General features: G+C 39.7%; 2 protein-coding genes across 2 annotated transcripts; one reads left to right on the forward strand and one right to left on the reverse strand.

The window, feature by feature from the left end:
* LOC8057581 (F-box/FBD/LRR-repeat protein At5g22660) lies at nucleotides 697–4,461 on the forward strand. The gene is made up of 6 exons (XM_002446893.2): nucleotides 697–1,032; nucleotides 1,157–1,337; nucleotides 1,524–1,857; nucleotides 2,166–3,029; nucleotides 3,122–3,274; nucleotides 3,892–4,461. The coding sequence occupies exons 3-6, from the start codon at nucleotides 1,762–1,764 to the stop codon at nucleotides 4,261–4,263; spliced, it is 1,485 nt and encodes a 494-aa protein (XP_002446938.1). The 5' UTR covers nucleotides 697–1,032; nucleotides 1,157–1,337; nucleotides 1,524–1,761; the 3' UTR covers nucleotides 4,264–4,461.
* LOC8056603 (Niemann-Pick C1 protein) lies at nucleotides 7,107–27,274 on the reverse strand. Its single transcript, XM_021462915.1, has 39 exons — nucleotides 27,074–27,274; nucleotides 25,602–25,651; nucleotides 25,326–25,425; nucleotides 25,092–25,199; nucleotides 24,251–24,367; nucleotides 23,912–24,062; nucleotides 23,446–23,693; nucleotides 22,825–23,007; nucleotides 22,498–22,574; nucleotides 22,295–22,412; nucleotides 21,297–21,380; nucleotides 20,977–21,069; nucleotides 20,798–20,899; nucleotides 20,582–20,647; nucleotides 20,210–20,305; nucleotides 20,015–20,122; nucleotides 18,937–19,050; nucleotides 18,763–18,849; nucleotides 17,955–18,083; nucleotides 16,400–16,598; nucleotides 16,181–16,321; nucleotides 16,019–16,062; nucleotides 15,820–15,903; nucleotides 14,188–14,256; nucleotides 14,038–14,114; nucleotides 12,915–12,984; nucleotides 12,550–12,699; nucleotides 12,097–12,168; nucleotides 11,763–11,907; nucleotides 11,567–11,631; nucleotides 11,408–11,473; nucleotides 10,651–10,744; nucleotides 9,653–9,689; nucleotides 9,492–9,549; nucleotides 8,729–8,839; nucleotides 8,254–8,321; nucleotides 7,917–7,983; nucleotides 7,761–7,829; nucleotides 7,107–7,670 (listed from the first exon to the last, which is right to left on the reverse strand). The coding sequence occupies exons 1-39, from the start codon at nucleotides 27,137–27,139 to the stop codon at nucleotides 7,581–7,583; spliced, it is 3,873 nt and encodes a 1,290-aa protein (XP_021318590.1). The 5' UTR covers nucleotides 27,140–27,274; the 3' UTR covers nucleotides 7,107–7,580.

Below are 27,908 nucleotides of genomic sequence, written 5' to 3' on the forward strand. Positions count from 1 at the left end.
ATACACAGTGAACATATAATATAATATATGTTTTTAGAACTAAACAAGGCCTAAGGTTTATGTCAGCGTCTCCGCCGCGCCATCATGCATAGCGCTATAGTATTAAAATACCATGTCATATATTTTAGCACGGTCAAAGGGGTCAGTTATAAAAAATAAAAAAATTCGTGTCAAAATTAAGGCCTTGTTTAGTTCCAAAAAATTTTGCAAAATTTTTCAGATTCCTCGTCACATCGAATCTTTAGACGTATGCATGAAGTATTAAATATAGACGAAAATAAAAACTAATTTCACAATTTGGTCGGAATTAACGAGACGAATCTTTTGAGCCTAGTTAGTCTATAATTAGACAATGTTTGTCAAATACAAACGAAAATGCTACAATGTCGATTTCCTAAATTTTTTGGAACTAAACAAAGCCTGAGACCTTATTTAGTTCCATTTTTTGTAATGTACCATTTTCGTTTTTATATGATAATAATTGTTCTCACGATTTTACAGATAAACTGTGCAATTAATTTTTATTTTCGTCTATACTTAATACTGTATGCATGTGCCGCAAAATTCGATACGACGAAAAATCTTAAAAATCTTTTGGTTTTTGAGGTGAACTAATAAACAAGACCTGAAAATAGTTTAAAAAAAGGGTTAAAAATAAAAATTAATCGACCTGCTCACCCACCCTACCCGACGGCGCCGGCAGTGCTCGCACCTCGCAGAGCAGGACGCCCTCGACCTTTCTCTCTCGCACTCACGCCCCCACCTCAGTACCCCGCGTCCGGCCTCCAGCATCCCCACCCGACGCCGACGGCCACCTCTCAGCGATTCGTCCTCTGCGCGTTGGCCCTGGTTGCCGCCCGCGTCTAGCATGGGGCCGTCGCCCGGCGCGCCCTGCAGCAGCTCCTGGCAGCCGGCGCCGCCACCACCCGCTGCCTCGCGCCCTCGCCACCATCCGCTGCTGCAGCGCGTGAGCGCCCAGAAGGGGCCGGCGGCCGTCCGCCGGCGCACCCATCCGGGGGCAGAGACGAGCAGGTACGGCGCACGGGGCGGACCGGAGGCGAACCCAGTACTAATGGATCTCGAAATTTGATACATCATCAGTTTAGTCAGAGACTCATCCCATGTATGTGTTTGCCTTTTTGCATTTCTCTTGAAGTGAGCAATATCGGCTCCTGCTGCATCTAGTCGATCTCAAGCTGCTGCTGCTGCATCTCGTGCACGTCTCGCAGCCGATTAAGCAACACCTCCATCCGACTTAGCAACACTCCTGCCCCGTTGCCATCCTTCGCTAATACTCCTCGCTGGCGAATCTCAAGCACGCCGTCCCACATCTTCAGGTACTGCCTCCGTCCCACGCGGCCGCGGTTGCCGGTTGGTCCCTCGTGGCCCCGTTCTGCACCGGCGTCCAGCGTCCTCTCCTACTCTTCGTCTCCGCTCGCTGAAGCCGGCGGTGGGGAGTGGTGAGCCACCAGGTTTGTTTGTAGCTAGCGACATTATTTTTCACCCTTTTTCTCTCCCCCCAGATCGGTTTGGATTCTACATCAGCCGACTCCGAGTTCCCTGTGAAGACGCCCTTAACCGTGTCGGACGCTAAGTCCGACTTCGAAGAGGAAAGGGGACATCTTGTGCGGCCTTTACAGGGAAACGTGCCGCCGCCGTCTACGTCCGCGTCGGAGGAACCCAGATCTGATTTCGCCGCGGCCCTCTCCCCTTTAACAAGACGACGACGTGCTCTCCCTTTTGAAAAAAGAAACCAGGAACATGCCGAGACAACTCGGCCAAAAGGTTTTCACCCGCTCGGGGTCGGGGGCGGAGCAGATGACCGCCGCCATGCAGGCCACACAGATGCAGGGCCAGGTATGCCTTGTCCTTTATTGAACCATTATATGCTTCGTTGGACCTGTTATCCTATTCGAAAATTTGTGCTTGTAATGCTTAGATCTGTACTGAGGTATGCTTTGTCCTTTATTGAACCCTTATATGCTTCGTTGGACCTGTTATCCTGTGCTTGTAATGCTTAGATCTGTACTGAGGTGGTTGCTATTGACTATTGAGTATATTATATATATTTGTATTATATGTTCTGTCTTGTGTCTTTGCATAACATTTGTTTTAAGACCTGTTCTTTCTTCCTCTCCTGTTAACTCATTTGAACATCAATGTAGGAACGTGAGCAGGAAGATAGAATTAGCGAACTTCCAGACCACATTCTCATGAATATTTTAGATAGGTTTGAAGAAGAACCACGCAATGCTGTGAGGACCTGTGTACTTTCAAAGCGGTGGAGGCATATTCCGGGATTGCTTTCAATTATTGTTTTAGACGTGGCGTACTATGAGGCCAATTCTGATTATACAGATGATGAGGTGGCACAGGCCAATGTCTCGTTGGTTGAAGCTACAAAGAGTATCTTGGCACATAAGAGTCAGCATACCATCAACTATTTGAGCATAAAGTTCTATTTGAGGGATGAATCAATTGACATTATTCGTTCTGTGGATAATGCCATGGCAAACCGGGAGGTTATTAAAGCAGATTTCACAATCATACCAGAGGAACCAGAGACATCGTGCATATCTGGAAGACGTTTCATGACATTCTTGGATGGTTATACCCGGGCATTTGGTGGTCTCACAGGCTTGTGCCTTTGTTGTCTTAGATTCAGCAAATTTGACATGCCCAATGTCCTTTGTGCATGTAAGAAGCTAGAACACCTTATCCTAAATAGGTGTGATGCCGGGATTGGATCTGTCCTACAAATAGAGCACCCGCAACTTTCTCATCTGAGTATTATCTATTGTGCATGTGATAGGATTGAGCTCAATCAGCTTCCAAGGCTTACTCATTTGACATGTCAATCTTGGCGCCCTTCACATGATACATATCCATTGACCTTCGGCTATGTTCCAAAGCTTTCGGTGCTAATCCTTAGTTCTATGAGTTCTGTTTACCACAGAAATATTAGGCTAAGTGAATTCCTTCGTAATGTGACCATAGTAAATCTAGATTTGAATTTTCAAAGTCGAAAGGTGAGTTCACAATAAAATATTTTGTGATTAAGATTTTATGTCCGTAGTAATGTTTTCTAAAATATTTTTTTTTTATTTTGTTTATCTGGCAGATTTGGATTCAACCTGAAGCAACAAGGCCATTAGCTCCTCTTTTGCGTAATCTTCAAATGCTTAGATTACGTTTCATTCATGAAAAGTGTGACCTCTCTTGGACAATGTTTATCTTAGAAGCTGCGCCCCTCTTGAAGGAAATTAACATACAGGTACACTTGTTTTTTCTAATTGCTCCAAACATTTTTTGTTGATTTTTTCAATCAACATACATGTAATTAGGATATCATCTTGCACTATTCTAATTAACTCAACTGAGGAAGGCTAATAAAAGTTGATGTCATTCCTTTTTATCTCCTTTATGTTCCGATCTCCACCCTTGGAAACAAGACTTTTAAGAAATATACTATTTGTAGCACATGAAGAATGCTATTTTGTTTTTTATGACTTAGCTATTTTGGTTGTTTTCAGTCCAAATGATAAGTGTTTAGTCAGCAAATGACATCATGGGAATTACTCCCTCTGAACTTAATTACATATGTCAATTTAGCTATATATACCAAGTCATCATTTCAATTTTGACCATTGCTGAGTAAAAATTACATATTGGTCAAAATGGCTGCACTGCAGCTGCACACAGTAACCTATTTGAGTACATCTACAGTAGCAGTAGAAGCGAACAAGCCCGTTACTCTTTTTGCATATAATTGTTTCTCTTTAAGATAATATAATAAAATATGTTTTAAGATATTATTGATCAAAAGTAGGAGACAGTTTCTATGTCCAAATGAGATCAAAGGAGAAGTATAAACCTGGTCTCTTTTTGCAGGTGTGGGACCATGTGTGTAATGCAAACGAAGAGGATATGTCCAGGGAGGAATTGCAGATGCAGCAAGAATTTTTTAAAATAGAAAGTGATCACTTGAGTTGGGAAGCACATGATTTCAAGCATTATAATTTGAGCAAGCTTACGATAGAAGGTTTCCAAGTAGAAGAGAAACTCAAGAGTTATATAAGACAAGTTCTGAAGACAGCAGTGAATTTAGAACTTGTAGCACTTCGTAAAAGGCGCCTCTGTGGAAAGTGCCGTATTCGTCCTTCATCAATGGCATATCCACAAAATGAAGAGCAGAAGGACCTGATATGGACACAAATTTCGGACCAGATATCCTCGAATGCTAGAATTAGATTTTTCCCTTGATCATATCTTGGCATTTCGTGTCCCTTAAGCATCATAGCTCTCGCATCTTGTTCTAACATGTATGGACGTCTTTATTGGTACCTGGTTATGTATGATTGGGAAAACGGTGTTTGTGCCGTCAATAAGTCTGATTTTGTCTTTGTTTTTTAACCTTGTGATTTTGCCCTTATTATTTTGAAACGAACACTCTGTTTACCCTGGTTCGGATGTCTGTTGGATAAGGTTAGAATAGATGAATTAAAGAAAATGTAAAAGTGAAGGGGAAGTGACTAGATTGCCCCTTATATCTTCATCATCTACCAGTCGTTTCCACATCAGACCAGACAGCAGTCACGGACTGGTTCGCCGGCGGCGGTTGCTCGTGCGGGGCCGCTTGCGGAGGCGGGTGTCGGCATCGGCGTCGTGTCTGGAGGCAGGGACCAGCAACATTGGCGCATCTGGGGGAGGGTCTCCTGACCGCCGGCGCCACCGAGCAGGTGACGGGCCTCCGACGCCCCCCGATGCGACTGGCAGCCACGCTTCCGAGCGGGGCGCTGGTTCGAGCACGTGCAGCTCCGGAAGGCCGCGCGAGACTCGGGGCTCCTGAGTCTCGTGAAGGAGACCTCGTAAAAGAGCCAGCAAGGGGAGCGCGTTCCCACTCGACGGTAAGGCCAAGGGCGGCGCAATCCCGTCTTCAAGCTGTGGCACTCTGTGGAGGACGGAGGCGTAGCGTAGAGCTCTACAGCCAACCGGTTCTTCGTCCTCCTTAAGGCTCGTTCGGTTAAATCGTTTTCACGCCAGAAATCAATCCAGCCAGTAGATTAAAGTAATGATTCCGTCCAGAATTCTTGCTAGGCTTCATTCCCAGTGAAACAAGCATAGCAAGCCGGCGCAACATGGATGGTGAGTAGCAGCGGCTCACGACTATGGCGCATGAAGCGTTGTGGAACATGTCGTCGTCGAGGTTGATGGCTAACATGTGGCTGAAGCTGATGCACAACCCGGACGTGAAGATTCCCCAAAAGTAGTAGCTTGAGAAATCTTGTTCCTACAGGTTACAGCTCGTGATTGTAAATTATTTCATTCATGCACAGGGATTGTCTAGTGGCTAAGGCACGAGGTACATGTATCCTTCATTCTGCTTCCATTTTGTTTGAGAAAATTGTACCATACGTGCTTCGTATTGTTGCCATAGTGTTATTAAAATATTCCTAAGTTGGTGCCAAAATGTTACCAAAATTGTATTTTTTTCAATAATAAATCGGGTTTGAAATAATTGCAAACTATGCCAAATATATATAACCATTTTTGTCAAAATATACAATATAAATGTCCTATTCCAAATGAGGGGTAAAATCACAAATATCCCTAAAAACCAAAGGCAAAATCACATCGGTATATTTGTCCATTTGTACAAAAGCTAACACCGTTAGGGGCGGATGATGAAATAGGGCAAATTGATGCTTTGTTTGGAAAACGCAAGGATAAATTCACAAAGTTAAAAAACAAGGGTAAAATCAAAATTACTATACAAAACAGGGGTATAGATACATGAGCCCTAATTTAATACAACTTCATAATTTTTCATTCAACGTTGAAGAGTCCCAACTTCAATGACAAGAGAAACTGCAAACAATAAGTGTAGGGCATAGACCTATATACCCTTAGGGCTCCACATGGGCCACGACGGAGGTGACCCAACTCACCAAAACAGGTCATGTGGACCACCCAGCTGGCCGGCATGACTTGCAATTATGTAAGACCAACTTGATGATCAAGGAAACTTGGTCGGTTATATAGTAGATTTTGTATCTTATGCGGAATATGGAAGTTATAACTGATTAGATCTAGATTTCCTTAGGTGTAACCTTGTCCCCCGTACTATATAAGGCGAGCAAAGACCCCCTCAATTCAACTCATAAACAGTTAATACAATTACAAAAACGTAGGACATAGGGTGTTATGCTACTCTCGCGGCCCGAACTTAGATAAATTCTTTGTGTTCGCTGATCTGAAAAGTCAAGGCTGAAATTACTGTTGGCTAATTTATTGTGAGAGAAAAACACTGCTGGTTGGCAGAATAAGTACGGCTTAAAAGAAAAGAGAACAGGATTGTCTCAAGCACATCCACCGATTAATCTACTGCCGTGGTTATACCTCTCTTTAGATTGCCGACCAACTTTCGTCGACAATAAGTTCAACCACAACAAAAGTCGCTATGGCATGGCCTCTACATAAGCAGAGCAAAGAGGCCACAAACTAAACCTAACATGCCTCAAGAATTTAACCAAACGCGACCACAGAACATAACCAAGAAATGACTAATATAGGTTACTCCTAATAGTGTTCCCACATAGCAAATTGAGCTAAACCTTCTCCGCCGTATCCTTCCATTGCACTCCCACTATCCCAAATTATTAAGATATTATAAGATGTTTGACTTTTCTAACTCCAAGTTTGATCACTCATCTTCTTTAAAAAAATTATACAAACATAGTTAAATTTAAGTTATCATTGAAAAACTTTTATTAATAAACTAAGGCATGATGAAAGAAGTGATATTTTACATAATTTTTTGAATAAGACAAGTGGTTAAACTTAGTATAAAAAAAATCAAACATCTTATAATTTATAATGGATTAAGTAGGTAGCAGTAGCGACGGTGGAGGCAGACCCTTCTTGTGATAAGGGCACCTACAATATAGATCCTCAGTGCAGTGTGGCTCCTCTGCACCGGGACCATCGCTGTTTGTCATCCTCCTAAGAAAATCTTACCAAATCTCTACTAAACAAGACCGTCGCCAGAGAGAGGAATGGTTACCATGGATTTGACTGTGCGGTCTCCAGCTACAGCATGACGCAAAGCAAGAAACATCATACTTTCCATGTGATCCGTTGTGCATGCTAGGCTAGAACGGGGCACGGATGCCTATAAAAACAAGCTTTACAAGCATACGGAATGAATCCAGATCAAACGAAGACAGCAGCACTACTCTCGAGTCTCGACTCTTGGGTGACACAGAACAACGAGCGGACTGCAACCAACTAGAGTTACATCGAACCCCAATTCGCCTCTTAGTTTCCTTCCCCACCATGTGTAGCACTAGCACCAACTAACCTAGTTATGCTAACATGGATATGTACAATATTTTTCTACGGATCTGTAAGACTGCTTTCACCTTCAGCAAATGCTGTACACCTCACTGTTGCTCCTCCAATGCGACACAGATGGTGAGATGGATATACATGTACATGGACGCACAGAGGAAGCACTCCCCAACCAGCCTATTTCAATTTTTGAGTATGTAATGTAACTGTCGAACTCAAATAAAATCCTGTCAAGTCCGCTCGGTTGAAGCTGAAGGTGGTTGGCTTTGTTCTATTGGCTTCGCCGATTTTGGAGGAGGGCCGCATAAACTCAAAACGACCTGAAAGATTTAGTAATTTATGAGTCAAGTTCTTTTACGGGATTCTGTGGAAACAATAAGAGATGCCAGACAAATTATCTAGATCCTAACCGGTAGGAAGATAAGCCCATGCAGGAATCCAATGATGACAAGAGCCAAATACATTTGGAAGTAATAGACCTGTAGTCATATTGACATGATAAATGTGCAATTCAAGCTAATATGTAACTGGAATTTTAGGTTCAATGTGGATTCATAAGTCGGTACCACAAAAACTTCAGATTTCGCAAAACGGAGGACAATAACTCCCACAAGTTTGGTCAAGGTGATTCCACTGAAAAGCCAAAAAGTGTGTCAGACAATGATAATAATTATTGAAGTGTAGATATAGCAAGCAAATCCAGTTGACGCCAGTTTTAACTCTTTGTTAAGAGCAGTCAAATTTTAACATCTAAGAGTTGTTGTAAAAACACTTACCCATGCACATGAATGCATAAATTCAATCAACCAAGGATAAGTTGTAAAATCAATTAAAGTGTTGCAGTGATTAAAGCTTAAATCTTCCTCCTGTTTCTTATTTCCTTAGGAGAATGCAATCTCTAACCTGAATACAGACGCACCCATCGTGGATAGAGCCTGCCTTGCACGAGTTTCTCTGTCCCCAGCGCCAATCTATAAAACAATAAGAGAAACCAAGTGTTAAGTCACGGTGTGTGCTGTGGAAAAGAACAGCTAACAAACACTTAAGCTAAATATATTTGTTTAGAAGAGTTCTGTTTTAATGGGTTGTGTGGCATTAGAATTATCATGTTCCTTGCTATGAGAACTTATGTAGATTGTACACAAAGTATATATATAATTAAAATGCTTCCACACCGAAGTCCAAACTGAATCACTAGATAAGTGCAATTGTGTGAAACAAAGTTCAGCAGAAACGGCCTGAAAAATGTGGCATCTTCATGCCAAACCTTTTAGATTCTTCAAATGTAGTATAAAGATGCAAGGGTTAGAACTTTCCAGTGATTACATAAATCAGCAAAGTTCAAAGAGTTGGGACTGATAATTCACAATGCACCTACCATAAAGGCATGTGTGATATGAACACAGAACTCGACAGCGATTCCTATCGACATAACAAGGTTTACAACAGCAATTGCATTAAGCTGAATACCAAGGATGGCCATCACCCCCTGCAAAACATCAGGGCAAAAAGGAAAATATAAATTAGAGTAAACGGTAGTTTAGCACTGCAAGATGATAGAATGAATATCATTACTAGGGGTGTAAAATTGTACTGTGATTCCCTAACATCATATAGACTAGGGTTATATTATATATATACAAATACTCAGGAGTGCAGTACATGCCAATAATGGCAGGTGATGTAAAGGGGACACCTTTTCAGACTCATGTATAAAGGTTTCCAGTTTTATATTTTAGCATGATTATTACATGTTGTAGCATAGCGGTAACATATCCACAGGCTTCACCAATGGTTGCAAATCCTATAATTTACTTAGTTGCCTCTAACAAAAAACGGCCAACCTTAGGGGGGAAATAGGTGGTTTCTTAATTAAGAACAAACAAATAGGCACCCAAATTCGCCTTGACAAGGACGTGAATCTAGGTGGCCCTTGACCAATTGAGCTACCCTCAGTTCTTCATTAGTTCAGGTATCAAACAAATCATACCATGACCCGATAAGCCCACTTGATTTTAATAGCGTACTTCAAATCTGGTATGTGCTTTATATACTCATTAGGAATAAATAATTAAGCTAAACAATTCTCAAACGTATTCAAACTCCAAGAGTATGCATTCTTAAAAGAGGGTCTAACATACCATCAGATCCAAGACTATCATCGCTAGCACAATTAAAATGATTGCTGAAGCCCATAAACTGAAACCAGGAGAAGATAATGAATATAAGGATCTAATAAATAGAGTACAAATTGGAAATAGCTGGCAGTAGGATTATCAATGGACTCAGTCACTCAGCTGACCTGCCGGTAACTATGAAGCAAACAACAAATATGGTACCTGCAATTTTTTTTGCACAATGATGATCAGATTAAATGTGACAGATATCTTACTACTCGGTGGTTTTTGGGCCCAGTTTCCACTCAAAAAACTGGGCCGTCATCTTTTTTTGTTCTTCTAATAAAAATTGTTGCAAAGCTTTTGCCGTCCTTTCCAAAAAAAAAAGATATCTTACTACTTCATTACATGATTGTGTCTAGCAGCTAATTCAAAATTAAGAAAATCTATGGAGTAAAAAAACATGTGGGATAAAACATTCCCCCCCCACCCCCACCCCCTTTTTGTATAGTGGTGATGTATTACTTTCGTTTTCATCTAGGATATAAATGGAGTGGAAATATAGTTTCATGAAGAAAATATATAGTATTCATTTGTTAAAAAAAACTAATACTCTGTAACGAAAGATTCAGCTAGAAGCCTAGCTGGATGGGACCACTTCAGCCAGAACATTGTGCAACTGTTCATAACCTGACTGGGACCTCTCCAGGTCTAGGCGGGGTCCTCTCCCCTCGGTGGTTTGCTCTCAAAAAAAAAAAAGCTGCGAAGGAACTCACCAGTTTCAAGCAAAATACCCAGAAATTTCATGATATACTGTCTGAATGACTAACATGTAGCAATCAATTCACTGGAAACTCACTCTAGTACTCTACCAGTACCAGTTCAATGAATCATAAGTAGTTCATATCAATTGGCACTCAACAACCGTTGTTTCTTCTGTGCAATCTGATGAACTAATTCGAGGAGTAAACAATCATATGACAGTCTAGCAAGAATGCTCTATGCTGCGTATTTATATTAAGATACTAATTGAATATATTAGTTCTTGCGTTAAGAAAATAGGAGTTCTCTTTTATATCAAGAGTTATACTGGGTGAAAATTTCGTGAATCAGGGTACGTTAAATAAAATATGTCATAAGACAACATTAAATAAAATAACAAATAGAGGATTTAGTTGCTAACCAAGGCAAACACATATGTTCATGATAGCTGTCTTCCACACGCTTAGGTATTGCTCAAAGAATATATAGAACACCGAATATGGGAAAATATTCATCTGCATGAATAAGATATACCAGAGGGTCGTTAGAAAGTACAACTTGGAAAACTCTCAAAAGCAACCCTTGCGAAATACTCCCCCAGGTCCAAATTACAGATCACTTTAGTTTTGCCCTAACGACAACTTCTCTAACTGTGCCCAAAAATTTAGAAAAAATATTAACATCTACAAGTTCAAATAAATGCACTACCATATTTCATGGAGAATTTAATTAAACTTATTTGATGTTGTAGATGTCGGTGCATTTTCTATGAGCTTGGTCAAATGCAGAGAAGTTTGACATAGGACAAAGCTAAAGTGAACTATAATTTGAACAAAGGGAGTATCAAACTATCATTTCATGCAGCTCAGCTGAAAAGATAAAGCTAGCACAATGAGATTTCTCCAAATAAGCAGTAGCTTGGTTAGTTGGTGCTATCAGTAAATTTCTTAGCCAGCTAGGAGGTCTCTCCCTATGATAGAGAAAAAAAAGAGCATAATCTATTTTATTCTTGAGTTTGCAGCTGGAGAAAGTAGATCAAGAGAACGGACAGGTCTTTGTTACGCTATATAGTCAGTATCCACTGTCCAATTATCCATACTTGTTATATTTGAAGGCTGTGCTTTTTATAATTTTCACTAATATTGTCCTGGTCTAAAAATGTGTTGCAGCCAAGGTACCTGTAAATCTTTGGACATTTTAGAACTGAAGTCCCGGGCAGCTCTCATTGAGTTAACATAGTCACTCTAGGAAAAATAAAAATAAAATACTGATTAGTTCTGGCAATGTTGAAAGGAAATACAGGCATAATCATAATGTGTTGCATGCTAGTTTACTACCTGCTTGTTAAGGGGAGTATGGTATGTTCGGAATGCCGACGCTTGTATAATGCCACTTTCATAACCTGAAAAAGAAAGATTCATCAAAAACACTAGTTCACTACCTGCTTAGTGGAAGTCTATATGTTACACACGATTTCAGATCCTAAAAGGCCGTGTAATGATAAGGTACACAATCATAAAACACTACACACACCACTGAGGTCTAAACTTGTTGAATAAGCTCCTTTCCCCCCTTTAGAACAATCACTCGATGGAAGTGCATCAAGAAACCATGGAAGTTTATCTCTGAATTGGGTTGTGGATGGACGCCCATTATCCAAGTCTGAGTGTAGGAAGCACTGAGACAAAAGCATCAAGTAGATCAGAAACATTTCATTTCTACTCATGATATTTAGTAGTGTGTGGATTATGGTTGAACCATACAATTTAAGCATTTCTGCATTGCATATAATAGGACACAGTAATACAGAAAACAATCATCTGGAATTGATCAATAAAGTAAAAGGCACAGATATTACAGGTATTACCGTGGTACAGTTACTGCAGGTGCTGCTTGTGACGCAAGAGCCTGAAACCTGATTGTGTTGGCAGCATGGAGGCTGTAGAGTACAGGTTTGAATGTTACTTGCTATATTATGAGATGACACTCAAAAAGTTAATTTCTTAGTATAGCAACTGTTGCTACTTCAGTATGTGCAGCAATTTATTCTTATGCAGTGATCCACAGGTTTCCTGCAGTGATGAGGCAAGGAAGATGCCTTTTTCTTCTTGATGTGCTTGCCTACGGTTTGCTCCTCCATATGTCTACAACATTGGACAAAAGATATTCCATGGAGTGACCAGCTACCGTTTTCTTGGTTAGTACTAGTCATCCTTTTTATTTCTCTCAGTGAGGGAGGTTTCCAGTGATTCAGATAAGAGTTCTGTTTTGGTTAAATCCAAACAAATACGGTAAGCCAAGCAAGGAAATAGTGTATAACCTGATCATCTGGAGGGCAGTAATTTCCATTCACAAATTTCCTACAGCATCCAAATGCTTCAGGGGACATCCAAACTAGGAAGTCATCAAGCCATGAAGCAGCAGGTTTAGCAATGTAACTGGTCTCAGGGGATAATGATTGTCTTGATATCTGCATGGTTGAAACAATCATGTTGTGCAATCTTCACAACAAAATGAACTGGTACACCAGATGCTCATTTTGCAGTGTGCACTCTGCACTGGGTAGCCTTATACTAAACAAGCACACATCTGATATATATTGCACTACTAAATTGAGCTACGAATAATTTACCACTGAATATATTCTACAACAGAACTTTGTTAAAACACAGGAAAATAACATACCTCATTTAAAAGAGAATTCGAATTACACTGGTTGATTGAACATATTTGATTCGTATGCACCGATGCAGAGCTGGAAAACAATATAAAAGAAACCATAAATCAAGCTTGGCTATCTCTGTTAAGCACATTAGAGCTTCAGGGTGCAATTCGGTGACCTTTGTTAGAGTGGACTGCACTAACCACATGAACCCAAAAGCTTAAGCCATTAGGAGAAGGTAGGCAATCCACTTATACACTTCAACACCCCCACTCACGTGCAGCTAGAGACGAAGGCACAAACGTGGAAACAAAGGGGGCAGAGGCAGAAATGAAGCCTCTACCAGGACTCGAACTCGAGACCTCTAGCTTTGATTAGGGATGAAAACGGTACGGATATTTTCCGACCGTATTCGAGACCGAATTCGTTTAGAGGGGTCCAGATCTGTCCGTATCCGAGTCCGAATATTCAACATCCGATACCGTATCCGTATCCGAATACTTAAATCATATATTTATGATGTCGACATCCAATTGTATCTTATCCGACATGATTGATATTATCCGTATTCGAATCCGAATCCGACTAGAAATATGAAAACAAATATGATATGTGTGATATCCGTCCGTATCCGATCCGTTTTCATCCCTAGCTTTGATAGAGTGGACTGCACTAACCATATGAACCCAAAAGCTTAATTCATTGGGAGAAGGTCGGCAATCCACTTATACACTTCAACAACCTTAAAGATCTCCACTGTCCCTATTTAGTCCAACAATTTGTACTTGTTTTCCAAAAAGAGCAACTAAATTGTCTCATGTTAAGCAACATAAGAAACTAGGTTTGTCTTTTAAAACCTTTTTGCATATCAGGAACAAAAGGATTTGCTATTGCCGTTATTATGCCCATATCAAGAATGAACGAAACCTGAAAGTTTAGTTATTCAGGACATTATTTTTTCCCATAAGAAAGAAAGCATATATCATATGCAACATTTGTCACAGGAACCACACATGACAGCGAGTTGACCATATTTGAAGAACTAAGGAAGATGGAAGAGTCAATATTACATTTGTTATATTTGCATGTAACATGTGACTCATTTCTTTGAGATACTTTAGGAGCACTATTTTTACACATGAATACCTGTAATTGAAGTCCTTCACAACAAAGTATAATGGTGGACCGACTTTCATGTACTTTGCAAGGTCGTCAAAATAATCCTGAAAATACAATGATCAGAGTGAGCTAAAGGAAGGTGACTCAAGAAGCGCTCAAAACTCTTTAGTAGGAAACCTGTAAATAGGAATTTCGTGGCAGAACAATTTGCTGCTCCAGTCCTGGTTGCAGTCTAGTAGACAATGCCTAATTAGAACAGAGGAAACACTACAAGTGAGTGATAACTCAACAACTGATTCTTTTGGAGAAAATGCAGAAGTGCATAAGGAGAAATGGTCAGGATGCTCAATCACAATGAATAAGGCCTAGATCAAAGATGCGGTTAGGAAATGCATGAAACCATAAAACATCAGTGCCAGGTGTGTCCCCATAATGTGATTGTAAGAAAATTTTAAAGATAAAAAATGATCCATGCTCTTAGAAGCAGGATAATCTTTGCAACGATAGTTAGCATGATGCTAGTATTGAGATATATTTTCTAAAAATTGGAAACTAGGTAACAAACAAAAGCAAAACTTGACATGCCTGCCACCATCTTACTTCAGGGTAGGTACAGCTGTTTTATGAATGACAGGGAAAAGGGTGGTGGCCACTGACTCCCTCAGTAATACTCCACACATAACTTTTTTTTCTCGAACACGCAGGAGAGCTGCGTATCATTGTATTAATAGAAGAAAAAATAAATAGAGTCATACATAGACCCCAGGTCCAACCACACACACGCAGGCCCAACACTAGAACACTGGATCACCGGTTAAAACAACAACTACTAGAGACGACCCTACAGCTGCCATTAGACAGATCCTTCAGCAGCGAGGAGGGACATTCCCTTGGCTCCTGCTAGGCTCCACCAATGCGCCTCCTCTCTAGTCAGAGCCAAAGCCAAACTGACATTTGGAGTTGCCCCATTGAAAACACATTCATTACTATGTCGCCAGATACTCCAGGCTCCCAAAATAACAAAGGAATTCAGGCCCCGCCTCAAATCTCCAGAGGCAGCACCATCAACTTTTCTCCACCAATTATCAAAAGATTGGTCAGAAGGTAGAGGGCCAAGTGCTGCGAAACCCAAGCGCGACAGGAGGGATGCAACAGTTCTTTTTTTCTCGAACACGCAGGAGAGCAGCATAATCTTTAGGGGGGGGGGGGGGCATGTTCTTTAGGACCTAAGATTTCCTAGTACAGAACCAGAGTTTGAGAATATAAGACAATACCCCTGATTTCTGCTCTAATTTCTTAGATCTGCCTGTGTCTCCAGCATGCATTCCCTTGCCATTCCAAAGCGTCTTTTGTAATGTTTTCACATACAATAGTATTTGCAGTAGTGTCCTAACCATGTAAATATACTTGAGAACTCTTAGGATGCTGTTGGCAAGGACTGATATCTAGATTAAACAAAGCTCCTATTTTGACAATGCTCAAAACCAATGGATAAATCATAAGTGCCCGGATCCCCATCACAGCCTTTTGATTCTCTACCTTAAGAGAAAGTATCACTGTGAAAGCACCTATGATAAGCCCATGAAAATATCATCTCATGCTAATGGATTCCACTTGCATCACTTAGTGTAGGTGCCATGAAGTGCCATTAGCCACTTGGTCAAAAGTTATATTAGTGAAAGACCACCTTGTAACATGAAACTAGATAAAAACATGCATAATATATTATTGATGGTCAAAAGGATTTCTAAGTACAGATGGATTTCTTAACAACCATGATGCATGCAATGTAAATCGAAGAAAACTTACTATGCTTGCAAATGTCAATCCTAAAAATACAGTGACTACAACGAACTTCACCGCCCGGTAGCTGAGAATTGGTCCATGAATGTCCTACCAAAAAAAAGGGCAACTATAAGTCTGCCAAAAGAAGAGGGGAGATCTGGAAACCTAAACATGGCTGAAACTGAAGTAGAAAAAACGGGAAAAAGAAGACTTAAATGTTTACCCTCATATATCTAGCAAGCAAGTGGAGCCTCTGCTCATCGCCACCTTAAGTTTGCAAGGAAGTAAGAAAAGAAGACAGTTAGTAAAGAACTGAAATTACTTCACATTTAATACAGCAGAATCTAGCAAAGCAAATGCAAGATCCTGGTTTACTACTACTTACCATCACCAGCACCTGTACTTGGCATGATTCTCGCACAAGGGACACAATCAATTCTGCCATCCTGTGCCCTCCTAAAGTCAAATACAATAAGGGCTACAAAGGCTGTCACTTGGAGAAGGAAATCCATAAAGACCGCCAGTGCTGCACAAGATAAAGTAGGTTGGAAAATCCCAAAAGCGACAAGTAGGGATACAAACAAGCCAATGTAGAGAAACCAACCAGCAAACATGGAAAACACTCTGGTTGCAGGCGTTGGATTGATTGCACTCACAGCAAAAGCTAGTACTTCAGCAAAACTGGCTAAAGTAATAGATGGTCCAACTTCCACCAGTGCATTACTTATCCGTTCTTCCAAGTTTGATTGATCTGGTTGGCGTTTGACAGCATGCACAAGGATACACATGTTATCGACACCGACCTAACCACAATTGCAACTGTCAGTTTCTTCATAGTAAATGAAAATCTAGCATCTTCAGATTATCCATACTGCAAACTTTGTAATCCTTTCTGCTTATCTATTTGTAGCACGATCACCTACTTCTCGAACAAATTAGAAAAACCAATTAAAGACATCAATCAACTACCAAACCTTTCCAGTAAAATAGGCATAATGTAGTCACAACAGCAATGTGGATAAAATATGATGGTGATATGGCTGTGGAATTGGCTTTATTAATCTGCTAAGAAGAGCAACAGTGGCAGTGAATGAAGCCTGCTCGCACTTCCTCGGAGGCTCTGAACGGATGACTCAATTCCTGCTTATTCCCAAAGGTTTAGCCAGCCAATAGTTATAAGGCCGGCAGAGCACACTAACAAACTCCACTTGACTGAGCACACTAACAAACTCCCTAACTTGACTAACAGAAGCTAACTTTAGTAACAAACCCAAACACTCAACAGACTTACACTAAACTAATAAACCTCAACCACTAGTGGATGCCGTCGAATCATTGCTATTCGACTCGGACCTGTTCTGAAAAGTCGAGGTATTCCGAATTGTTTGTTGACATGGACAAAGTAAGGGAAAACCTCTGAAAGAATTTCCATATTGACCTTCGATACATAAATAGTTCCGAATCGAATCTCTTTAGAAAGAAGATCTTTTGTCTCATGGTAGCCTGCTCCAGTCCCCTTGCGAAACTTTTGTTATTGGGTTAGCCATACACTTCACATGTTTCTAGAAATTCACATGGCATCATCAAATGATACAAGTCTTGGATAAGAATCTACAATGCACTAGAGCACCAAGATAACTAATCAACCTCAGCCACTAGTGGGCGAAGACTTCTTCTCTTCTTGCATGCAAGATAACTAATCAACCTCAGCCACTAGCGGATGCAGATTTCTTCTTGCGGCGTGCATAGGCTTTGCCGACAAATGCATCACAACAGTGGGCAATACTCTTTGCCATGGTTACATGAGCAAGGGGAGGATTACAAACATAGAGATCTACAGGGCTAACATAAGAGGTAAAATCAGACACAAACATTGTTCTGGCTCAGAAACAATTCTTGGAGACACGTTCCTTGAGCATACAGTATCAACCAATATCTTACATAGTTCATACTTCATGGGATTCCAATTTTAAGCAGAGGTAGCTCATGGTGAACAAACATTTTAGCAAAAACAATTCAACATTGTACATAAAGGTGCTATAATGTAACTCAGGTGAAAGAAAATAGTTTTTAGTTAACAGAAAATCAAAGAAACATAAGGAAAGAACATCATATACGTCAAGGAAAAAAAATCAGTAAGTACTGTACAGAAGACTTACAGCCAGCACAAGAAAAGGAATCACTTCCATAATAATAAGGGTGGACTTCACTCCAATAGCACTAAAGAATCCCATTGATCCTAAAACTGAAAGCATCACCAGAACAACACCAGACAAACCAAGCAGTACCTGAAATAAATCGTCAAAATGTTTGTCATGACCAAATGTACCAAGTGAAAGACATGTTTTGCATTGTTAAGTAAATCAGTATCTGACAAACAAATCGGCTCTGAGTTTCTTTTTGAAGAGCCGATTTGTTTTCGTCAGATACTCAGATATTGAACTATTATTTAAGAAATTTAAAAGCAGATTGCCTCCTTTGTTAAAAAAAAAGCAGATTGCCTCCTGACAGAAAATTTCGATTGTCTTTTTTGTGAAATTAAAAGGAAACTGTTCGCCATGGTTACATGCAGTTTTACAGAGTAGCAAAGGTGGTTGTTTGTTGTTTGAGGAAAATATGTTGTTTGTAAAATGTATTGTATTTCTGGTAAATTTGCAAAATAGTCTACTCAATCTAAAGCACAAAATTGTACGGGTGCACATATGATACTTTTCACTTATATACAATTATTTCAAATCGAGCACAAAAACACATAAAGTATGTTCTGTTCATTTGTATTAGGCACATAAATAAAATATAAGCACTGTATCAAGAAGAAGATACTAGCTGTCAGGTCAACAGCACATCTAAATGATAATAGATCTCCATTGTGTGCAGTTCTATATTACTGTTACAAGGACAAGCATAAGGAAACGTATACCCAAAAGCATGGCAAAGAGCTGAGCGGTCATTTTATTTCACTCATACCTTCGATGAAACAAATAGTAACAGCCAACGAGAAGGACGGTCTCCAAGTGTGAATGATATATATGCAAACATCACAATATAGCTAATCTGATTTCAATTAAAGGAAACAAATAAGAATACATTTATTCATCAATATTAAGGAGTTTAGGAGTTTTGCATATAAAAGATATTTACCACTATTGTAATTGCATCAGCTGTACTTTCTCTGTTTAATTCATCTTGGATAGAGCTCTCGGACGAAAAGGACAATGTCAGGTTCTGCGCTAATACCATCGGACGTATTTCCTCCTGAAAAAAATATTTGCCTTCTGGCTCATTGTACGCAATATTTAAAGCAAAATATAAAAAACAAAGAATAAGTAACTTCACTGGATAAATCAGAAGATCTAAAGGTTATAGATGCTTTGAGCTAAAATCATTGTGCATACAAATGACATTAGTAGTCAAGTATTTACTACTGAAATTTGAGGATATGACACGTTAGTAGAATTTCAGGAAATGTTACCCGATATCTCAACGACACGTGGACCGGGTGTTGGAATATAAGTGAATTGCCCACCTCTCTCCATCAGCTTAAGCTTTTGGGTTGAATTGGTTGGTGCATGCAACTCAATATGGTATCAGAGCCAGAGGTCTCGAGTTTGAATCCTGGTTAGCGCAATTAAATAAAATAATTGCTGCTTGCTCTTATTCCACGTCTGAGGCCTGAGGGAGCCTCCACGTGAGGGGTAGTGTTGGAATATAAGTGAATTGCCCACCTCTCCCCATCAACTTAAGCTTTTGGGTTGAATTGGTTGGTGCATACAACTCAATACCAGGAACCACATGTAAGTAAGGCAAGGAATGACATACCCTAATTCTTGAGGGATGGCATATCCTCAAATAGCCCAGCTGGAATATGAGAGCTGGGTTGGCAAGCTATAACAAGATATAAAGTTGAATACACTTAGATTGCCTTATCCAAGCTTTTCACACTGTTGTATCTTATGAGAACATAATAGGACCACGTCTACTAAAATGTTCTTTATGGTGTGTTTGAAAGGAACACGAACTTTCAATAGTTGACTAGCCCACAAACAATGTTTATTCTTTACGTGAGTGCAATGGGAGGTACTGAAAGGAACTGCTTCAAGAATAGATACAGAAGCATTGACTTGTATAGAACAGGTATCAATTAGAGTAGACTTATCAAAGGTAGAGCCACTTGCTGAGCACATGCAACGACAACAGAAACTGAATTAGCATGGCCAACCTTAACAAGATTAATAAATGCTCTTTCCCAAGCCACGGCCTTCCCGTTCTCTTTTCCTGTTGTTTCAACCTTGTTGTTCACAGGATAAGTTATTACAAATGCCGAAGCCTGCCCAGCAACATCAAGTTGATAAGGAGTGGGCTATCAGAAGATGTAATATGTTTATATTAGTACAAAGGTGTGAGCAGATATTACCTCGGTAAAATTGCTTCCTAGAAAACCACCTAAAATTGTACTTGGATCAATGGGTGACTGAAAAGTGCTCAAACATGTCTCTTCAGAAGTGTAATGCTGCAAAATACAAGATAAGTAGTTAGGCACCACCATTACAACCAGCTGGAAAACCTAATAAGTATCCTGATAGTTAGTATCGGATGTGATGTACCCCACATGCCTTTGCCAATACAACAACTTAAGCACCAGGCAAAATGATGACAAAAATTACAGAATCCATGTTCCAATAAGTAGAACAATCAAATTATAATTCAATCTCTAATGTTGTTGAAGTTGCTACTCGAACTGCCATAAAAACATGTACTGATGAGATACTTTGTAGCAGAGATTTACCTGAAAACAGAACTTAGCATGGTCTATTCCAGAATCATCAAACTTTTTAGGATCCAGCTGGAAATACTGCAGCATTGAGCATTGAAACTATCACTTTTATAGTGTTTTGAAGAAACCATATTAAACACAAAACAGGGGTATAAAATTTGTATATTCTTGAGAAACCAAGTTGGTTTCAACACAGAAACTAGACAGTAGACACTATAGGATCATCACCTGCAAGACACTTTGAGTAGCACAGTCTGTACTGAGTGGCTTTAAGCAAATGTCAGCAAGGGCTACTGTAGACCCAGAATAATTTACACGTAGATCATCAACCTTTACAATTAGAAGAAACATGAGAACCATATGGCAAATGCAGTCCCAAAATTCAAGTTACTATGTGAGTTTCCTACCTTTTTCTGAACGTCAAAAAGTAATTTCATATTGTTGTCATTTACTATTGAAGGAGCTTCGGACCCACCAGATGCAGAAGTGGCCAACACAAGCTGCAGTAACAACAATTAATGACAGAATTCACTGTTTAGAACATTCATTTCCAATGGAAAACAGGAAAAATAAATCCACAGATAGGATGTCAAAATATTCAGACCCAATAAATTCGGTTAAAACCGAACGCCCGCCCCTAATCACAGGAAAAGAAGAACTATTCTATAGACACGAATTCAGCTAATACAATTTGTAACATAAATGAGGTTACAAGAGTTGAAAAGACCTGCTCGATCCTATAAAATGGTGCGAGATGGCTGTCAAAATAATTCTTCTCATCAGCAGCTTGACTTCCAGGGCTAACCCAAAGCTGACAAAAGAGAAGGAATTAAAATTACAAGTTTTTCGAAAATAAAATGTATTCATAACTGCTTGATCAAATAAATTCGAAGTATTGTAGATGTAGTTACAATTGATTGATAATTTGCATATGAAGTCTTCGGTTCTGAATTATGCCAATTCATTTTGCGGGTCATGGATATAGTTAATAAAATTATATTTATTTCTGTGTATGCTTACACATTAGATCAACATTAGAGTTATGGTATTAAGAACAAGGGCAAGGAGGAAGGAAATGCCTCTAGCCCCTGCCCAACTCCAGTCATAGAGCTCCTCCCTAGCAAGTAATAATACTCCAGAAAGGCTAGAAGAGATCCCATCAAAAACACACCGTTTACAGTGTTTCCAAATACACCAGGCTCCAAGAAATGGAAAAGTGATAATTATAGAGAATGTGAAACGTTATTGAAGTTTCAGTATATGCAAAAAGGATCATAGCCATTTAGAGAACATATCTAACATAAGGATACAATGGTATCAGAAAAAGATTCACTGTTGCATAGAAAGAAGAAATGTGGTTTCCTTTTTATTTTTAAAAATGTACATCTTTTTTTTTATTAACTAAAAAAATGTACATCTGGTCTTATAAATAACAGAGTGAAGCGATCATTCTAAACATACATAGAAAATTATAAATCACTTGTGATGTCTGTTACTTTCATTTTTCATGCTCCAAAGTTACAGGATGCTAATTTATGAGTAGTAACCATCAGAAGAAATGTGTAGTACTTGCACCAAATGGACCAAGTAATAATAAATATCAATTACTAAAACACAAATTTAATTACAGATCTCAACTTTGGATTCTGAGTATTTTACCAAAGGTAGGTCTTACTATGAGAAGACAACAATGTCGAAAATTAATGATTGCGATAAATTAAGTACCTTTTCTGGTCGGGTTTCCACCTTGAAGCGAAAGAGACCAATGCATAAGAGGACAGGGACAAGCAATGACACACATAACACAAGGAGAGGGTGTCTAGCAACAAAAATTCCATGCTTCCTGCAATAAAATTTTAAAAAATTAAGATAGTGCTTAAGCACTTGAAATATTAATTGTATGGATACATTTGAAGAAGGAAACTAACCTAAAGAAAATTGACATGTAAGCTTGAACAATAGAAGGATTGGATGGTTTGACAGTAGAGGATGCAGCTTCGGGCACCTGATACCAAGATAAATTCACCAAAAAGAAAACAATGAACTTGGGAGAAGTAAGAACCAAAGTGCTATGTAATAAAATAAGCTATTATAATCATGCCAGCATTTTTCTAAGAAAAAGACTAGAGAAACATGCTAGAAGGAACTAAAAAATACATAAATCTCAAGACAATCGTATAAATACTCAACTGACAAATAAATATTCTACTTAGCAGCAAGCTCTGGACATGAAAAATGATTTGGCAGAAAAGGACCTGAACCGAGTTATGAGGGCTCTTGCCATTTTTGTTCGAGTCTGACTTATTATCTGAATTCCTCAACGGTCTTGTTTGCCCGAAAGCAGTTCTTCCTCGTGTTCTGTGTAACAAACCCCATAGCAGAAAAGCGCATAGTAACGCAAGGTAAATAACCACTAGTGAGAAGTCCAAGCATTTGGCCTGTAGATATAGAAAGGAATATAAGTTAAGGGGCACACCACACAGTTAAGAAAACATCCAAAAGAGTTCTAAATAATGGACAAAATTTTGAACCCATAGAATCTCAACAGAAGTTGATGTTTTAATTTAGATGCTGGGAAAGTTTTTTAGCACCTTATGTGATACATTTAATGAAGACATTTGTTTTTCACAGTTAAATTTAGTTGTATATCCAATAAGTACATGATCCAAGCATATGAGCACATGCATGGAGAATAGTTCATCCCAATCTAATATGATGTTTGCCTGTGACAACACATGATCTGTGCCATTTTCTAATGCATTTAATATTACGGCATCTCTAAAGATGTTAGGATAAATATAGAGCTTAGTATACTAGACCTAATCCTTCTATAATTTCATCATACATATATATTCAAGTAACAAGATATCGCCTACCTTTAAAGATCCCATTTTAACTGAACAGGAGGTTTCTGTATTCAGCTGAGGTAGCAAGGATCCCGTGCATTCAGAAGAAGAAGGGCAATCACCACATGAACAACCCAGAGAAGGGTCGCCACAAGAATAAATTGTAGAATTTAGAGGCTTCACACCAGAAGAATCACTAAAATCCGATCGAAATGTTATCAAATAAGGTGACCCTGGCTCATTAGAGTTTGCTTGTCGCCCAATAAATGCCAGCCAATCTTTAGATGCCAAGAATTATACAAGTCAGTCAAATGTATTAGAATGAGAAAAGGTAACCAATGCATTCAAAATTACAGTCTATTATCCAATCTCGCACTAAAAGGCTTGATAACGTCAGCTGGAAACATGAATTTGGATGCACATCAAGATGGGGTGCAGCTAGCATAGTTGCCATTTAAACTTGATACCCAGCAGCAGAAAAGGGTTTCAATTTTACCTTTGTAAGTTTTAGCACCAGCACCAATAAAATCCATTGCACGGGTGTTCAGAGTGCCAAACTTAACATCCTTGCATGAGTCATATAGCTCTTCACCATAGTTAGTAGTTACATAGTAATCTAAGCCATCGACAGTCATAGTGCTATTAATCTGCGAAAAAAAGAGACAAAAGTGCACCTGTAAAGGTTGAACATACAAAGTATTTACAAATTCCTTTTCATAGTGAGCTAGCAGTTTAAGCAAATAAATGGTTGCACAAAACCATATGAAATAGGGCTGGTAGAATCTCATAGGAAAATTTTATGGTGGCGAAGTAGCTGAATCAAGAAAAGAAAGACCTGCTTTACTGAAGTCACATTAATGAAGAGGCTTTGGTTTGGAGAACAAGACATCTCACAGAAGAGATTCAAGAAATTCCTCAAGCATGCTGGGCATCCAACAAGAAATGGAACAGCCTGCAAAATGTTAACATTTAAAGACCATGGAGTGAAGTTTTGTATTGAACATAGATCTAGTAGAAACCACCAAGGAGCCACTAGATCACTTGGTGTGCAAAAAATAATCAAGACATTTGGCTAAGAGAAACTCCTTATGACTGTATTCAAATTTCAAAATAGAACCTGTAGAGAATAAGGCTTGTGAGTGTACAGAGAATAGTCACCAATTCACATTTAATTTAATAGATAATAATGTACTGAAAATGCAACCAATTGGCTGCAGCACTGCCTATTAAGAAATACAGTAAAAATGTAATGACAAAGACCAGCAACAAACAAATAATCAACAATTAGGCAAGTGTATTTGTTGACAGTGGCTTTACATGCTGGTAGATAGAAGTATGCGTTAGCACGAAAGGAGTGGAGGGATGACGTATGAAGCAAACATGAACCTCATGTAAAACAAAGGTAACTTGTCACTAACAAAATATTCAGCAGTTCAGGTTAGCTGGTCACAAATTCACCAAACATTTCTTCTTGAAAAAAAACAAAAAAAAATATTCATACGCTGCGAAGACAATTTTACTGAAGATTAACTGCGATTGGTGTACGTTAAGCACTCATTAACATGACTTTCCTGATTGATCATTTGATCTATATCAAACAGAAATGATATCGCCACATTGATTTTCTTATTAAAGTGCATGGTCCATGTACTTTCTTCAGCAATCAGCACATTTACCTGTTGGACTTGTTGGTGTAATGTGTCAAACTGATCTACAGTACAACAGACATCGCCAGTGATTGTTGGGCACAAACTTTGGATCCTTGAAGAAAACAAAGTGTCTGGCTGGAAAAGCAATAACAACACTTGATAAACAGGCCACATTTGAATAATCTTTTTTTTTTTTGCAAAGATATAGGGTTTCTCCAACTATGTTATATTCAAATCAAGGTCCAAGGATCATATTGTCACCTTAACAGCTTTGGTTGCATTCGCACAGTTTAAGACCTTCCCATCACTTCGTTGCGCACAGATGCCATACATGGAACAGTAACCTTCTGCTGGTACAACTCTACAAAAACAAAATGGTAAGATAGATAATCACCAAGGGCTCCAGCCTCCAGGAATATGAAATACCATGTTTAAATGTAAAATAGTAAATTACAGTAGCATATTCTAGAAGCAATCGAGCATATCTTAGACTTTCTAGCTACACTCAGTAAAACACAGGTCACTTTGACAAATTACCTTGAGCCACTGAATTGCTGTGCGCTGATCGGGAACAGTAGAGAACTGATCTGGGCCATAGTAAAAAAAAGAGTTGCATGTTATTAAGAACATCCGAATCGCAGTGAAGTACGGCCATATCAACATGCTTGTACAATGTACTTTTATCTATATGATAGCCTACTATACATGATCCAGATTAAATATTGCTTTCGCTCCATATAAAAACATAACAGAAAAGGTAAAGAAGTGATATCTTAGCTATCAACATAGTTTACCCCTATTAACTGCATATCTATGTCACCCCTGTAGCGTGTTTGCAGGAAAATACATGGGAGGTGATTGGGTGATACTGTTATGGTTTCAAATCCTCGGGGGGCAGTATGGCCATAATTTAATCCACAGACTTCAGATATAGTCTAGAAATCACTTTTATAGCTAAAATTAAAAGGTTATGCAGACATGACCGAGTCAGCAGAAACTATAACCTAGCAACTCCTGAATAGATTGAAATTGAAATACAGTTGTTGGCTTATCGGGCACATGAATGCAATCAATTCTCCAGGTCGAAATGCAGAAAAACATGTGGAAACAGATTAATTATACAATGGAAGTTCCATGTGAAGCCTGCAAAAGAGAGTTCAACTAAGGAACATCACGACATGTGCAAATAGAGTCGTGTCGAAGTTCCACTCCTGTACAAGGACTATTGCAGCAACAAATTACACTACATCTTATAACAAGAATCAAAGTTGGCCATCCAACTTTAGAGGAGCAGATTCCCTTCAAATAAAAAATGTGATAAATAAAAGGGGAAAAATCAGAAAACATTACAAAAAAACCCGTAAGGTATATCGTGATAGCATGCATTTCCAAGCAAAATTATAAAAATGGAAAGTTATGACCAAAGAGGCAAAACATAGTTTACAGTACAGTATAACCCAACAGTGAAAAAAAACTAAACTATGCCGAACTAAACTCCCTCGGTTTCAACTAGAATCGAACTAAGTTGGTGACCCAACCGAGGAAAAAAAACCAACACCAATGAGGCAAAACCACACGATATCGATCCCCGAATTACTGGTAGTAAAAATTGGTCAGACTAAAACGTGTACAAGGCATTCCAATCTCAGATATTCTTCGAAGTCCGGATGCCTCAACCCTATATGGGAACTCAGAAAAGCCACAATGCAATGCTAAAATCCAAAACCGGGTACCCAACTAACTAACTATGCGCCAATTACTAAAATTGCAGCTACGAACCGCTCCAACCAAAATTGCATCTACCTCATGCAACCAAGCAAAAAATAGTAGCAACCCAAGTCCCAGGAGACGGTTATGCAGGCTCGAGACCCCAGGCTGCCAGGTATGACCAAAACCTCATCCCAAAACCCCCCCAACCCTTCGGAACGGCAGCGGCCCCGGCGGCGGAACCCAACGACACCCACGCCAGTACAGTACCCGTCGAGAATCATGAGCTTGGGACTACTAACCTGCATCAGAGCGATCGCCGCAGCGGCGAAGGTGGCAATCCCGCGCCGGCGCCCGCCGGGGGCCATCCTGTCTCCGGTTCGTCCTCGATCTCTCGCGGGAGCGCTAAATGCCGAAGCGGAGGGGAGACGACGGGGGCGGGGGACGGGGTGGGGGCACCCGCACCGCACAGACTGGCGTGGGGGAGGTGTGGACTTTTGGAATGAACCTCCCGGCCAACCTTATATAACGGCGGGCGAAGGCCGAACAGCGGAACAAGGAACAAGAGCAGCCCACGAGTTCGCGATGGCGCGCCACCTCATTCACGCCGGATGAGACAGCAGAAGAAAAAGGGAATTTTCTGGCCAGTTTTCTGCGTCTGTTTCCAATAAACTCATCTCATTTTCTGCGTCTGTTTCCAAAATTCGCTGAATCATAGCTTCAGGCCCGGGTGTCAGTCTCAGTCAGCGGCTAGCGATAGGCTGGCATCCGTCAGGGAGAGGAGAATGTGGTGGGACCAGACCAGCCGCTTGCTGATTTTGCTCCTGGTGTGGACTGGTGGGTGGCGGGCGAACAGCCAGTATCCAGCTAGTACTGCTACTACTGATACGTGATGATTTCCGATGGATTGGTCCCTCGTTGAAGTTAGTAGTATATAATATTATATATGATGTCTCTGTCCAGAAAATGACGAATTATAGCTTACTCCAGTATCAAAATTTTTAATGTTTGACTAGATTTAGGCCTGCTAGGCTGTGATTTTTGTGTAACGATCTGGACTGCTGTGGATTGGCTGCAGTAGATTTGGCACCTTGTACAACAACAGCTACAGCTCTGCCGATTCTAAAAAAAAAATAC

Source organism: Sorghum bicolor, chromosome 6, assembly GCF_000003195.3.
Source record: "Sorghum bicolor cultivar BTx623 chromosome 6, Sorghum_bicolor_NCBIv3, whole genome shotgun sequence".
Classification (NCBI taxonomy): domain Eukaryota; kingdom Viridiplantae; phylum Streptophyta; class Magnoliopsida; order Poales; family Poaceae; genus Sorghum; species Sorghum bicolor.